This window comes from Rutilus rutilus, assembly GCF_951802725.1.
Source record: "Rutilus rutilus genome assembly, chromosome: 25".
NCBI lineage: Eukaryota > Metazoa > Chordata > Actinopteri > Cypriniformes > Leuciscidae > Rutilus > Rutilus rutilus.
Window position 1 is genome coordinate 20,017,140 of NC_140229.1, and position 15,321 is coordinate 20,032,460.

The 15,321-nt window shown below is 40.9% G+C and overlaps 1 protein-coding gene across 1 annotated transcript in view; it reads right to left on the minus strand.

The window, feature by feature from the left end:
* Window positions 1-14,134, minus strand: part of LOC311284934 (sodium/glucose cotransporter 1-like) — a 54,711-nt gene extending 40,577 nt beyond the window's left edge. The window contains exons 1-4 of the mRNA XM_084400234.1: window positions 13,916-14,134; window positions 2,338-2,409; window positions 1,207-1,311; window positions 95-154 (exon numbers count right to left, since the gene is read on the minus strand). Of these exons, the coding sequence (XP_084256360.1) occupies window positions 95-154; window positions 1,207-1,311; window positions 2,338-2,409; window positions 13,916-14,050 (372 nt within the window). The 5' untranslated portion in view covers window positions 14,051-14,134. The remainder of the gene's footprint in view (window positions 1-94; window positions 155-1,206; window positions 1,312-2,337; window positions 2,410-13,915) is intronic.
* Window positions 14,135-15,321: the final 1,187 nt, after the last annotated feature.

The window sequence follows — 15,321 nt, forward strand, 5'->3', positions numbered from 1 at the left end:
CAGAGATAAAGTACACAGTCATGTTGTGTAAGTAAGCAATATTTGAAAGATTTGTTCTGTAATGCTGGTTGGAGAGGAAGAAATGTAAGCATACCCCAGCCTTTATGTAGATTGGCACGAAGAGCCATCCCAGAATAATCACAATAACAAGAGCCTGAGAGGGGAAAATTAAAAAGAGATTGCAATTAGATATTTGATTTGATATTTTCTACACATAATACCATCAGTGTTGTAATTGTTTACTAAAAATAAAAGGGTAACACTTTACAATAGGTTTTCATTTCTTAACATTAGTTTACTACATTAGTTAACAAACTAACAATGAAAAATACTACAGCATTTATTAATGTTAATAAATGCTAATTAAATAAAGTTGTTAATTTCTACTTTTACTAATACATTTTTTAAATCAAAAGTTGTATCTGTTAACATTAGTTTGCAATGTGATCTAACATTAACAATGAACAACTAAAATTAACAACGATTAATAAATGCTGTAAAAATATATTGTTCATAGTTACTTCATGTTAACTAATGCATTGACTAATGTTAACAAATGAGACCTTATTGTTAAGTGTTTGCACTAAAACTATAAAAATTATTTTCATTAATTGAAATTAAGCTGAAATAAAATAAACACTACAAACTTAATTCTAATTATATTAGAATTTAAAAATATTGCCTTGGAAACTACCTGAAATAAAAGAAGTTTAAATTAAAGTGCTTAAATTACTAAAACTTTAACTGAAATAAAAATAAATTATAGCTAAATAGGAATATAAAAAAATGACAAAAGTAAATAACTACATATATATATACATATAACTATATATATATATATATATATATATATATATATATATATATATATATATATAAACATTGATGTTTAATTGGTTCCTTAATATATTATTAATATCTTATCATTAACAACAACAATAATAATAATGCATAGTATCCTTCTAATAAATAATTATACATTTGTTTTTATTGTGTTGAAATACAGATATAAAATAATCATTCAAAATCAGTTCTGCATATCTGATATTTTTATTATTCCTTAATTATTAATAAAATATTATTTTAAATAAATATATTTTTTAATGATCCATATAGTCTTAAATAGTAGGCTAAAACATATTTCATGACACACATCATAATTATTAAATATCATAAATGTAATTATTAAGCTTTTTTTAAACATACTATCCACTCAAAGCCTCCAGTGGCGATACCAGCAGCTGCTCCACTTCCTGCTAGTCCCACAAAATGCCCACTTCCAATGTTACTTGCAAAGAGAGAGGCTCCAATCTGAAAAAAAAAGTTTAAGATACTTTAGTTTTGCTTCATTTTATATTTATTATTAAACAAACATTTGATATTCAGTGTGAGGGGTAAACCCAACAGAAATCCACATCTAAGTGATCTGCTACCTTTTTGCATGTAAGAATGGTTACAAAAGTCATCAGCAAAGGATTGTGGGAACTGTATGTGAAGCGTCTTGCTTCAGAATATACTAACTCTGTCTACTGTTTCACTATAACTGGCAATACAATCACCATGATGATAAGCTATAAAAACTGCTTCTTGTGCACAACCTGAGGTGTAACTCAAACAATAACGATTGGAACAATGAACTTTGTAATAACAAATAAAACGCTTCAAACTTTCGTATAAAGTGATAACTTTATATCATGGACCAAAGCATGATTGCTCCATAAATAGGCCTACTGCATGAGAAAAGCAGCTGTAATGAATTGTGGGTTTCATTGGGCATCATAGCATTATGGCCCCACAAAAGATTTCATTCACTCTATCATCATATCAAGGTTCTGAAATAGAGGGGCAGTTAGGGTCATTATCATATCAGTAACAAAGTGAAACTAGAAGCTTAAGTTTGTGAACAAACTTTGATGTTGGCTTGATAAAGCCAGGCCCACAACGCGCGTACACTCTTCTTATTAAACACACAGGGACACAATCATGCCAAATATTTAAAATAAAAGGATTACAATGTAAAAGATTATTATTAAGTCCTGGCAGAAAGCGATGCATAAGGATGTAATGTATTATTTTTTGGGGGATCTTTCTCAAGCCAACATAATCACTGGTCATGCTATTGATAGATACATAATCAGCTCTTACTTTTATGGCAGTTTCAGTCTTGAGTTGCACATTACGACAATTCACCACATTTTGCACACTGATTGATCACTATTGATGTAGTAAATGATCAGGCATTGCCATTTTGTATATGCCCATCAGATCTGGTGCACAAAACAAAATGCTTTTAAGGTTTAAAGCTTGGTCATCCACCATCCAGGTCCATTTCCTTACCGGCCACCACACCATACTTCTGCCAGCCAGGAAAAAGCCTCCTACTGTGGATCGATTTGTCCGTACCATTGCCTTTGAACAAAAAAAAAAGAATTCAATTCAGCATATGAAGAGTTCCAGAAACTAAACATTTTAGACAAAATCACATTTTACTTTATATGGTGTCATACCTGCTGACACATTTCTTAAAGTGTTGATGGATTGGCGTTCAATGGCCTTGTTAAAAAAATGATGTCAGTAATATAATACCCTTAAAGGTATTGCGGAGGATTTTCTTTTTCCGGGTGGATCATCAAGACTATTGGTCCTCCTAGTTGTCAATCATTCTGGTGATATGTTTACGTAAGGCCGTCGTACGTGCTCGTCCCTAGGTAGTTTTCACTTTCTGCGCATGCGCACTTTCGGGTGTATGTGTGTGGTGAGCTCGCCCGTTCTCACCGGGTTTTTTCAAAATGTCAGAGGGTCGCAAGAGAAAAAGTGTCTACGAATTGTATGACAAGAAGAGAAAGGCCTCTGAAGAAAGAAACAAGACCAGAGTGTTTTTGGGAGAATATTTCACACGCTGGCGTGAGCTAAAAGCACAGGTTGGGCTTCCCACTGATGCCTCAGTCGCGAAGTTTCTACTCGACAGGTAAAGGAAAGTAGGCTTTTATGAGCCATGCCAACAGCAACTTGTAAACAGAGCGTGCACGAGGAGTACTAGGCTCGTGCATGCTCTCTCGTGCACACGTTTAATAGGCGTTCCCTCTCGGGAGCAGGTAGAGTGTTGCGCATGTGCATTTTTTCAAAAAGTGGAACTTTTCTAAAATTCGGGAAAATCCTCTGCTATACCTTTAATTAAGATACATTAAGACTGTACCAAAAATTCATGAGTTGCTTTGAGAATATTGTAATGTACTGTATGTTTTTTTTTTTTTTTTTTTTTTTTTGTAATAATGAAAAAAAAAAAGTATTTTTTGTGTTAAATAGATAGAAGTATATGTCACGTCTTGTTTTGGTTCATGTTTCATATCAGTCATGTGATTCCCTCTGTTAGTCATGTGATCCTGCCATGTGTTGCCCATGTGATTGTGTCATGTTGTCATTGGTTCATTGTGCACAGGTGTTCCTTGTCTTGTCATTAGTCTTGTGTGTATTTAAGCCCTTATGTTTGCCACGTGTCCTTATCAAGTATTGTTTCATGTTGTCAGGACTTGAGTTTGATCATTGCCCTTCCTGCTTTGTCTCTTGGTTATGTTTCCCTGTATATTTCCACAGCACCACACTGTGCTGCATTTGTAATCAGCGCTACTGCGCACCTATCTCTCACCTGTTTCTTAATTTCCCCGCACTTTGTTTCCTGGGCAACCACAGCTGCGCAGCATTGTAATTAGTGCTCTTGCACACCTCTCTCACCTGATTCCCCTCTTGTTTGATTTCTCACACTATTTAGATCCCTTCTCTATCTGCCTTCTCTGCCAGAGTGTTTTGACTGTTTTTCTGTCACTCTCCAGCCTCTCAAATATTGTTATATTTTACCTTGTCAAGTTCTTTGATCCTGTTTTGTTTCTCCTAGTCCTGTCCAGGCCTGCAGCTCAGTTTTCCCCAACCCTTTTGGAATTGCCTCTGTTATTGGACCTATGCCTGTACCTAGATTATTCTTAGGCGGTCCATTTCATTCCCCTTCCCAAACTCCCTTCTGCCAGGGAGACGACTCAGGTGGTCATGGACCACGTCTTCCGGATTCATGGTCTTCAGGAGGACGTGGTCTCTGACAGGGGTCCCCAGTTTGCCTCTCACTTTTGGAGGGAGTTCTGTCGGCAGATTGGTGATACTGCTAGTCTGTCGTCGAGATTCCATTCACAGACCAACGGTCAGACAGAGCGGGCGAACCAAGATTTTGGGCAGATTCTCCGGTGTCTTACTTCCTTCGTCCCGGAGCCAGCTTCTCACCTGGGCTGAATACGCCCATAATTCCTTGCGGGTATCATCTACTGGGTTAGCTCCTTTCTTATGCTGTCTTGGTTATCAACTCCATCTATTTCCCTCTTAGGGTCCCGAAGCTGCGGTTCCCTCAGTTCAGGCATTCATTGATCGGTGCCGGCGGACCAGGGAGGGACTGCTGCGAACTTGGGCAATGCACCAAGAGATTGGCGGATCGTCGTCAGACTGAAGCACCTAAATACATCTGTGGGCAAAGGGTGTGACTCTCCACCAGGGACCTGCCTCTTAGGGTGCCATCTAGGAAGTTGGCACTGTGGTTCATCGGGCCATACCCTATTGCCAAGGTGATCAGTTCGGTGACGGTCCGGCTTCGGCTCCCGCAACCCTTTCACCGTGTTCATCAAGCCTTTTATTCGTTCCTCTGTTTACCCCTCTACCTCTGTGTAGAAGAGTGGCCTTTTATTGCGGCCAGCCTAAGGCACACCTGTGCAATAAACATGCTGTCTAATAAGCATTTTGATATGCCACACCTGTGAGGTGGATGGATTATCTCGGCAAAGGAGAAGTGCTCACTAACACAGATCTAGACAGATTTGTGAACAATATTTGAGAGAAATAGGCCTTTTGTGTACATAGAAAAAGTCTTAGATCTTTGAGTTCAGCTCATGAAAAATGGGTCAGACTGAAAACTACTGCAGTGCCATCTATCCCAATCTTGTATGCAAGCCAGTCATTCCCAGTTGCTGTGGCCACCAGAGACATTTCTCAACAGTCAGCCCCATGGCATATGACACAAACTACGACTAATGCCACATATGGTACGACTCCGCCATACTTTGGTGTCTCACATTTACCTGCACCACGTTATCCAGCATGCCAGATTTTCGTCCTTCATATCAGCTTACCTCATCATTGCCACGTACTGTTACATCAGCGAAGCTGCCTCTAGTTACAACAGCCTACACAATTTGTGTGCCACCTGTCTATCAGTCACAGCCTGCTGTGCCATGCCAACCACATCGGCAGTCATTCACCATGCCAGACCCTATTGACCCCCATCATCGTTCCCAGGGTATTGTGTCACTCAGCCTTCTACACATATTCCAGGACAGATGTGGTATGACTCTCCAGCGATGTACCCACCACAACATCCAACTTCTGTTTATCAGCCAATAACTGCAGCACTTCCACTCCAGCCAGTTCAAATCCCCAAATTACCGAAGCTTGTGAATGATAGTGAGAGGGAGCTAACGGATCTGTAGATGGCTTTGGCTTTCTCCTCAATCCTCACACTGAGCTTACTGAACATTATAAATACAGAGTGCTGATGGAACAGTTTTTTTTTTCTGGAGAAAGCAAGGCTAATAGCCCAAACATGCCGACATCATCCTGCGCCCTATGCAGCAGCTATGACAGCATTGCAATGGCAGTATGGCCAACCTCATCAGCTGGCACAAAGTGAAACTGCATCCTTGTTGAATTCACCTGATATTAGAGCTGGGGATGCAAAGGCTTTCCAGAGTTTTGCACTCAATGTTGACTTGTTGGTAGGCATGTTGATGTCACTTGAGGGGCCATAAGGACGAGAACTCCCTTGCATGGGGCATGTCGACAGACTTTTTGACTTTTGGATAGTAAACTATCCAAGCACTACAGAGATAGTTTCATTGAGCACCTCCAGTTACAAGGCCAACTGAGCACTGACAGCCTCAACCCGTATAACCTCCATGACCTTGCTGACTGGTTGAAAGTGAAGGCAGAGGCTCAGCGTCTGTCATCTAAAATGGTACAGCGCTACCAGACGGAGAAAGTTCAAGTCCCACGTAGAGAACGTCAACCCATTCCGAAGCCCTAAACTCGACTCACAGAAGTTTATCATGGCAGCGACCAACCCAAAGAGGTTAGTACAGTACATTATGTCCATCCAGAGCCCGCTCATGGTCAGCAATTAGCAGAGATGGGGGACTCGAGTCACATGACTTGACTCGAGTCAGACTCGAGTCGCAAATTTAAGGACTTGAGACTTGCTTGACTAAATTAAGAAAATGACTCGACTTGACTTTGACTTGAGATCCAATGACTCGAGACTTGACTTGACTTGAACTGTATGACTCGAGAATGACTTGATATACATTTTTATATAAATCATCGCAACATCAATTGATGAACAAAATGAAAGCAACGGAACCATTGACGCCGGTCATCAGATTCTGCGCGATTGCGTGACGCTGCACAAGCCCAGAAAAAAACTCATCGCGGTGAGCGCGCGCTTAATACAAAAACATCTCAAGGCCAGCATCGTTTCTTTTTGGATATAAAGACTAAAATTGACAATATTCATACAAGAAGATTTGCTGTACGCATAATAACTGGCAAGGGATATCGGACGACCATCACAACCTCGAACAGTCGAACTTCATTCACCACGTCTAAAAGTAAGCTATGGCTTGTTTAACCTGTTTGTTAATTTGACTTTCTTTAAAGCTAAATATTTAAATCTAGAGAGAATATTGGTCAAAACAGCATGCCTCTTTATACACAATTATGTTTTCAAATGTAGCTTAATGTTGTCAATATTCAAATGATAATTAATGATGGCATATGTTTTGTATAACATTTGCCACATTTCTTTCCAATCATGCTTTAAAGCCAAATATGTCGTTCTTTCCAATGACAAAAAGCAACATAAAAAATGTTAATGTTTTGTCGTGTTTTATGTTTCTCTTAAAGCAGGGTTAGATGTTATCAGGGGGTTGGGGGCAAAATGCCAGCAGAATTAATATGCACCCAAAATTCAAAATGTGGTGGAAAAATTGCCATAGTATGAGTTATTTTTATAATTAGCCTAGGCGGATTTAACTTAATATATACAACTTATATAAAGGGGATGCCAGTTTGAAGAATACCATTTGGTGGCATACTTTTTGTGAATTGTTTTAATCCCTTTTAATGGTCTTCTGCAATGTTTGAGGCATATTTATTTTTTCATGATTGAATGTTGGCCTAATTTCAGTTACATTTACATTTACATTTTAGGTTTAGTTTATTTTTTTATTGTAGTAACCACTCAGCTGTATGTGGAAATGCATATATATATATAAAAAAACTTATTTAATATATAAATTCAGTGAAATCATCAAACGTTTGTATGACTTGCCAGTGACTTGTGACCCAAGCTACGACTTGACTTGACTTGCTTGACATAAAGCAGTGACTTGACTTGACTTGACTTGCTTTTCTCAAAATTGACTTGGACTTGCTTGAGACTTGAAGGTTAAAGACTTGAGACTTGCTTGTGACTTGCACATGTGTGACTTACTCCCACCTCTGGCAATTAGTCAAGAAACTGAAACGTCTGTGTCTGTTCTGTAAAAGTCAAGAGCACTACTTGTCGCAGTGCAGTGAAATCACTGAGCGCTCACCTGAACAGATTCTCAAGTGGATAAAGGACGGCAAGAGATATTGGAAATGTGGTCATACAAGTCATTAATGTGAGGAATGCACGCTAAAGAAACCTTGTAGAGAATGTGGCAATATACACCTCAGATTCGATTCAGGGTATGTTGTTAAGGTACCACCAGAGAATCTGCAGCCTAATGAATAGTCATGGTTCATACCACACCACCTTGTACACCACAATGACAAAGACTGGCTGGTTTTTAACTGCTCCTACGTGCATCTGGGCTAATCAGCAGTTGCTTCCTGGTCCCAGCCTTGGTGCCTCATTGATGGGAGTTCTCCTTCAGTTTAGGCAGTATCCGGTTGTCATTAGTGGTGATATACAGTGAGGAAAATAAGTATTTGAACACCCTGCTATTTTGCAAGTTCTCCCACTTAGAAATCATGGAGGGGTCTGAAATTGTCATCGTAGGTGCATGTCCACTGTGAGAGACATAATCTAAAAAAAAAAAATCCAGAAATCACAATGTATGATTTTTTAACTATTTATTTGTATGATACAGCTGCAAATAAGTATTTGAACACCTGAGAAAATCAATGTTAATATTTGGTACAGTAGCCTTTGTTTGCAATTACAGAGGTCAAACGTTTCCTGTAGTTTTTCACCAGGTTTGCACACACTGCAGGAGGGATTTTGGCCCACTCCTCCACACAGATCTTCTCTAGATCAGTCAGGTTTCTGGGCTGTCGCTGAGAAACACGGAGTTTGAGCTCCCTCCAAAGATTCTCTATTGGGTTTAGGTCTGGAGACTGGCTAGGCCACGCCAGAACCTTGATATGCTTCTTACAGAGCCACTCCTTGGTTATCCTGGCTGTGTGCTTCGGGTCATTGTCATGTTGGAAGACCCAGCCTCGACCCATCTTCAATGCTCTAACTGAGGGAAGGAGGTTGTTCCCCAAAATCTCACAATACATGGCCCCGGTCATCCTCTCCTTAATACAGTGCAGTCGCCCTGTCCCATGTGCAGAAAAACACCCCTAAAGCATGATGCTACCACCCCCATGCTTCACAGTAGGGATGGTGTTCTTGGGATGGTACTCATCATTCTTCTTCCTCCAAACACGTTTAGTGGAATTATGACCAAAAAGTTCTATTTTGGTCTCATCTGACCACATGACTTTCTCCCATGACTCCTCTGGATCATCCAAATGGTCATTGGCAAACTTAAGACGGGCCTTGGCATGTGCTGGTTTAAGCAGGGGAACCTTCCGTGCCATGCATGATTTCAAACCATGACGTCTTAGTGTATTACCAACAGTAACCTTGGAAACGGTGGTCCCAGCTCTTTTCAGGTCATTGACCAGCTCCTCCCGTGTAGTTCTGGGCTGATTTCTCACCTTTCTTAGGATCATTGAGACCCCACGAGGTGAGATCTTGCATGGAGCCCCAGTCCGAGGGAGATTGACAGTCATGTTTAGCTTCTTCCATTTTCTAATGATTGCTCCAACAGTGGACCTTTTTTCACCAAGCTGCTTGGCAATTTCCCCGTAGCCCTTTCCAGCCTTGTGGAGGTGTACAATTTTGTCTCTAGTGTCTTTGGACAGCTCTTTGGTCTTGGCCATGTTAGTAGTTGGATTCTTACTGATTGTATGGGGTGGACAGGTGTCTTTATGCAGCTAACGACCTCAAACAGGTGCATCTAATTTAGGATAATAAATGTAGTGGAGGTGGACATTTTAAAGGCAGACTAACAGGTCTTTGAGGGTCAGAATTCTAGCTGATAGACAGGTGTTCAAATACTTATTTGCAGCTGTATCATACAAATAAATAGTTAAAAAAAATCATATTGTGATTTCTGGATTATTTTTTTTAGATTATGTCTCTCACAGTGGACATGCACCTACGATGACAATTTCAGACCCCTCCATGATTTCCAAGTGGGAGAACTTGCAAAATAGCAGGGTGTTCAAATACCTATTTTCCTCACTGTATGTGGCATGTTTCACCAGGTGTGACTCCTACCCAAAGACAAACCCCTGCTGAGGTTTATTTGGAGGAACATGCGTAGAGAGGATCTGCCTGGCGTCTACAAGTGGCAAGTCTTGCCTTTTGGGACGACCTGCAGTCCCTGCTGTGCTACCTTTGCTCTACAGACACATGTTCGCAGCCAGCAGCCTGGACATGAAGAAGTACTGCAGTCTATAGAGCGAAGCTTTTATGTAGACAATTGTCTACAAAGTCTTCCCACTGCTACGGAAGCTAAGCAATTGATCGACAAGATGAGACCTCTTCTTGCCTCAGGGGGCTTCGAAATAAGACAGTGGGCTTCTAATGTACCTTCAGTCGTTCAGCATTTACCATCAACGGTGCGTTCAGAGAGCATTGAACTGTGGTTGCAACAGTATAATTTGGATCCTTTGGAACCAGCTCTGGGTTTGATGTGGCGCTGTCTAGAGGACCAACTGGGCTACCGGCATCGTGCCATGGTAGAGCACCCTCCAACAATGAGACACATTTACAAGGTCTTGACGTCACAATATGACCCCCTAGGGTTTATCATTCCTTTTACCACACGGGCCAACATTCTTGTCCAGAAGCTTTGGGCTAAACCAAGGAATTGGGATGATCTGAACCTTCCCACAGACTTGCTAGAGAAGTGGAAAATATGGGAGGAGGAGTTGCCTGACCTCGGCAAGATCAAGCTTAACAGATGCTACATCCCTTCCAACTTTGATGTGGAGACATCCAAATTTAGCTTGCATGTGTTTGGTGATGCATCAGAGGTGGCCTATGGATCAGTTGCTTACCTCCTTGTTGAGCAGCATGGAGAGATTCATACCTCCTTTGTCATGGCCCGCTCTAGGGTAGCCCCAAAACTGTCAATCCTACGTCTCGAACTCTGCACAGCTCTGACCAGTGCCCAGCTCGCCAATTTCCTCAGCCAGGAACTGACGATCCCCATAGAGGAAGTGACATTATGGACTGACTCTACTACTGTCCTGACTTGGATACAGTCCGAGGCTTGTAGGTATAAAGTTTTCGTTGGGACAAGAGTTGCAGAAATCCAAGAATTGACAGAGCTTCTCTCATGGAGGTATGTGGATTCCCCCAATTACCCGGCGGATGATATTACTAGAGGGAAGACACTTACAGAGCTGGCGAACCCAGGCAGGTGGAGTCAGGGTCCAAAATTCCTTTGTGAACCACCAGATCACTGGCCATTCATGCTCTTGATGGCCCAAGATGACATATCAGAGACAAAGAAAGTTGTCTTTTGTGGTCTAGTTGTAAATGATCAAGGTTCTGGCATTCTTGCTGCATCCCAGTACACTTCCTGGAAGGACTTGATTGATGCTGCTTACCAGTTTCTTCATGGGGTGGCTACCCAAGGCATGAGCATGCGGATTAGCAGGGATCCACCCTAATTAGTGGAGTGCAGAAACACTCATATTGAGTCGATGTCAGGAGGAGACCTTCTCAGAGGAACTTAAGGCCTTGAAGGCAGCAAAACCTGTGACTGCATCCAGCCGTCTGAACACACTTGCACTAGAGTTGGATTGCACACTAGGACTGATCCGTGTGGGAGGAAGACTGCGGAAACTGGATTTCTTAAGTGAAACGGAGATCCACCCAGTGGTTTTACACCCAAACCATAAGCTGACTAAACTTCTCATAAAGCACTTTGATGAATGCCTTCTCCATCCAGGACCTGACAGGTTTTTTCACTGAACTCTGTCGCCACTACTGGATCCTGAGAGGCAGACAAGCAGTAAGGCAACATCAGAGAGAGTGTGTGGAGTGCCAGAATTGGAGAGCCAAGCCGACTGTGCCTATCATGGCTGACTTACCTTTAGCTCGCCTGCGACTGTCTAACCAACCAACCGTCTTTTGTTCAACTGGAGTTGACTGTTTTGGGCCCTTCATTGTGAAGATTGGCTGTCGCACTAGCAATGGGCCGTCGCAAAAGCGATGGGGAGTCATCTTCAAGTGTTTGACCACCAGATGCATTCACCTTGACCTCCTCAACAGCATTGATACGGATGCATTTTTGTTGGCACTTAAGACGCATTATAGCCCACAGAGGAACCCCATCCGAAATCCTCTCGGATCAAGGGACCAATATCCGAGGAGCTGAGACCGAGCTAAGCGAAAGCTTGAAAGTAATGGAATCTAAACTGCAAGAGTTGTTGGCTAGTCATCAGATCAACTTTAAAATTAATCCTCCCGCCGCACCACACTTCGGTGGCGCATGGGAAAGGGAGATTAGATCAATAAAGTCTGCCCTGCGGGTAGTTATCAGGAGCTAGTCGGTTCCAGAGGAAGTACTACGTACATTACTGATTGAAGTAGAACATCCTCAACAGCAAGCCACTGGGATACGTCTCATCCGATGTTGCAGACCCGGTTACCCCTAACATGCTGCTTATGGGGCGGCGAGATGCCTTACTTCCCCAGGTGATCTACACTCCCGAAACGCTATCCAAGCGCCGCTGGCGACATTCTAATACCATTGTGGATCACTTCTGGTCATACTACATTCAACATTACCTCCCAAGCCTCCAGACTCACCAGAAGTGGCAGCGAAAAACCCAGGATTTAACTAAGGATATGGTGGTAATGATTATGGATCCGCAGCTTCCCAGAACTCAATGGCCAACTGGTAGGGTTGTCAAGTTGATAACCAGTGATGATGGACACATTCGGTCAGCTCAAATCAAGGTCAATGACCACTTATACCTACGACCTGTGGCCAAACTTGTCAGACTTCCAGCACTTCCGGGTGGAGGTGACACCGACTCCAAGGACTAGGGAGTTTATCTTTACACATATTAGCTATGCTAATCTGGGGGCGGCTGTTCTAAATTACCTATATAATAGTATATGAGAAGGACTTTAATATGAAACATTTTACTGTGTATGGTGCTGGGAAACATTAGTTTCCGCTATTCCTATTGTGTTTACTTTCACTTTCACCGGCCGTTTGCTCCACCATTTCCTCAGGTGTTAATGTGTGTGATTGAATGTAAGTTTATTTATTTATACACAGTAATAAGTGATGTATGTTTGTTACATTGTTGTATTCAAATATTCATCTTGTGCAATCGGACTTTACATTGTGCACAACGTCATAATATGAGTTGTATACAGTGATTCACTTGTATATGGTCGCAGCTGTTAATCCCATGTGACGTTAGTTTATATATAAATAACGTGTCAGTAGTGAGTTGCTGTTTATGTTTGTGTAACTCAAAGTTATTAGACATACACTGATGTATCTTTTTATTCTGTTTATTCCAGAAAAGCCACATTCAATACCTTGTACATATAATAGAAAACTCAGTACAGCTGGATGATGCCAATGCGTGTGAACATTCAAATCTATAAAGAGTTTACCAGTTCTCTGTCTCCTGTCACGCTACTTACCGGAGCCCCGTAGTGACGAGCATTCACCTACCTATATGAAAACCCTACAGTCCGCAACAGCGTTTTCGCTGATCCGTGTGAATGGGGATCAGTTTGACAATGGTGTCGTCTGTACACAGAAAACTCGTACCCTAAGTCATGTTTGTTGTTTGTATTTCTGCTTGATTCAGACTGATTCACACTGCACGACTATCTGGGGTAACATTTACTTGCTGGTGTGTGCACACCTGATTCTTTCAGATCGCGTCTTTTATAATTCCCACTGCGTGATTGTCACTCACGTGAACAATTTGCCTATGATTTCGGGCATTTCTCTGTGATCTCACAAAACCTGTCAGCGAGCGAAAATAGGGCCTAAAATCGTTCAGTGTGAACTCGGCATTAGTTGCTCCTCTTTATTTGTCTGGTGTTAGTCTAAGTCAGCTGTACAAAGTGGTTACCTATTATTCTCCTGTGTTTCCTGCATTTTCCTTGTGGACTATAATAAAGAGTGTTTTTGTTTGGACTCCTAGTCTTCGAGTGATTCCTTACAACCACAGTACGAGAATAGAACTAATTAACAAGCTAGAAGCAATGACAAGCTAGAACATGACAAGGAAACTGATACAAACAGAAATACAAACAATAATCATGACTAAAACAAACTCAGAATTTGACTATTATATTATATTATTATATATTATATTATAAAATGTTTGCAAAATCAGCCAGAATCATCATTCTTTCTTCAGACTTATCTCACATAGTCCAAGCCCTTGTAGATTTATATGTTGATGCAAGGTCAACAAGTCAATGGAAAATGTTGGTGGATGTAAACTGCTGGCCACTTACCCATACTCCCACAGCCAGAACCACCAAAAAATATATAACAATCACCGAGATGTCCGCTGGATTGTTAATATGAATGGTGACATTTCTTCTGTTCTCATTGCGGAGATAAGAGAATCCAAAATAATCTGCCCCCATTTTGATGGTGTTTGCAGGGCAAGTGGAGCACCACACTACGTCCCTCTCTGACACGATGTTAAAGAGACCTAACTCAAACGTTCACCTGCAGGTGTGTGACTGTGTGTGCACATGCTTTCACTTATACGTGTGCGTCTACAGATGGGTGTGACCTCCTCAGAGTTAATTATAAAAGTGTATTTGTGACTTACAGCTGTTAAAATCTGAGATTGAGAATCATTAATGATCAACTTATATAGTGGGAAGTGTGAGACTGGGTTCCTGTAAAGTGTAAAAGCACATTTCATCAACCACATCACCTGCATCTTAATTAATGGGTTTCATTGATTCAGCTAAAGATCAACTACTGCAATGTATGGTCCAGACATTAGTCTACACACTGTAACACTGGTTATAAGGACACCCTGATGTACAAAGTGGCATTGCAGCTTGAAGACAAAAGAAAGCGAAAATAGCTGATGAAACATCAAACTAAATTTTGCATACTGGGCTCCAACACTACAGATGGATCAGTTAATGGATATGAATCACCCTTCCACCCTGAAGCGATACAACTGGCAAAATCTATTCTGTATACTGAGAAAGTTGTAAAGGATAGCTGCTCCGTGCTTGATTAAAAATTGACTGAAAACTGATTTATAGTGTATTTATTCTTAATCATGAAAATATGTAAATTTATATAATTTATCATTTGTATAATCTAATTACATACTACATTAAATTACCAAAGCTATTTCTTTTTAAATTAAACATTTTCCTATGTGTTTTCAGTTAGCCTTTAGTTTGCAAGCTAACAGTTTAGCTACTATCTTAGCACAGCATTAACAAGTTAAGACGTTTTGTCCAAAATCACAGGTATTACATTTGGTTTGAAACTTGCTTTATGACTGTTAAAAAAGTACTATCTGTATAGTATGAATGTGTGTAGAATGATATTCAGATGTACTACACCAGCCATGTTGTCACTCTCATGTGATCTACAGCATCAGTTGTGTCGCTTCACTGCCATTCATTTATCCTATCCCGTGGCCTCATGGGACAGTAAAGTGTTCATGGATGTGCACTTCAGAATCTCGCCAGAAGTAGTCAGTCATCCAGGTACTTTTCACCTACGGTTTATGAATACTGAAATTCTTTAAGTTCATTAGATAACCACATTTTTCTTTAGAAATGTGCTACAACACTCTGAATGTGCGGCTAAAGGATCAGTCATTAACCAATGATGCCATGAACATTTTCAGGTTCAGATAGTAGATGAATATCTTGTTGGT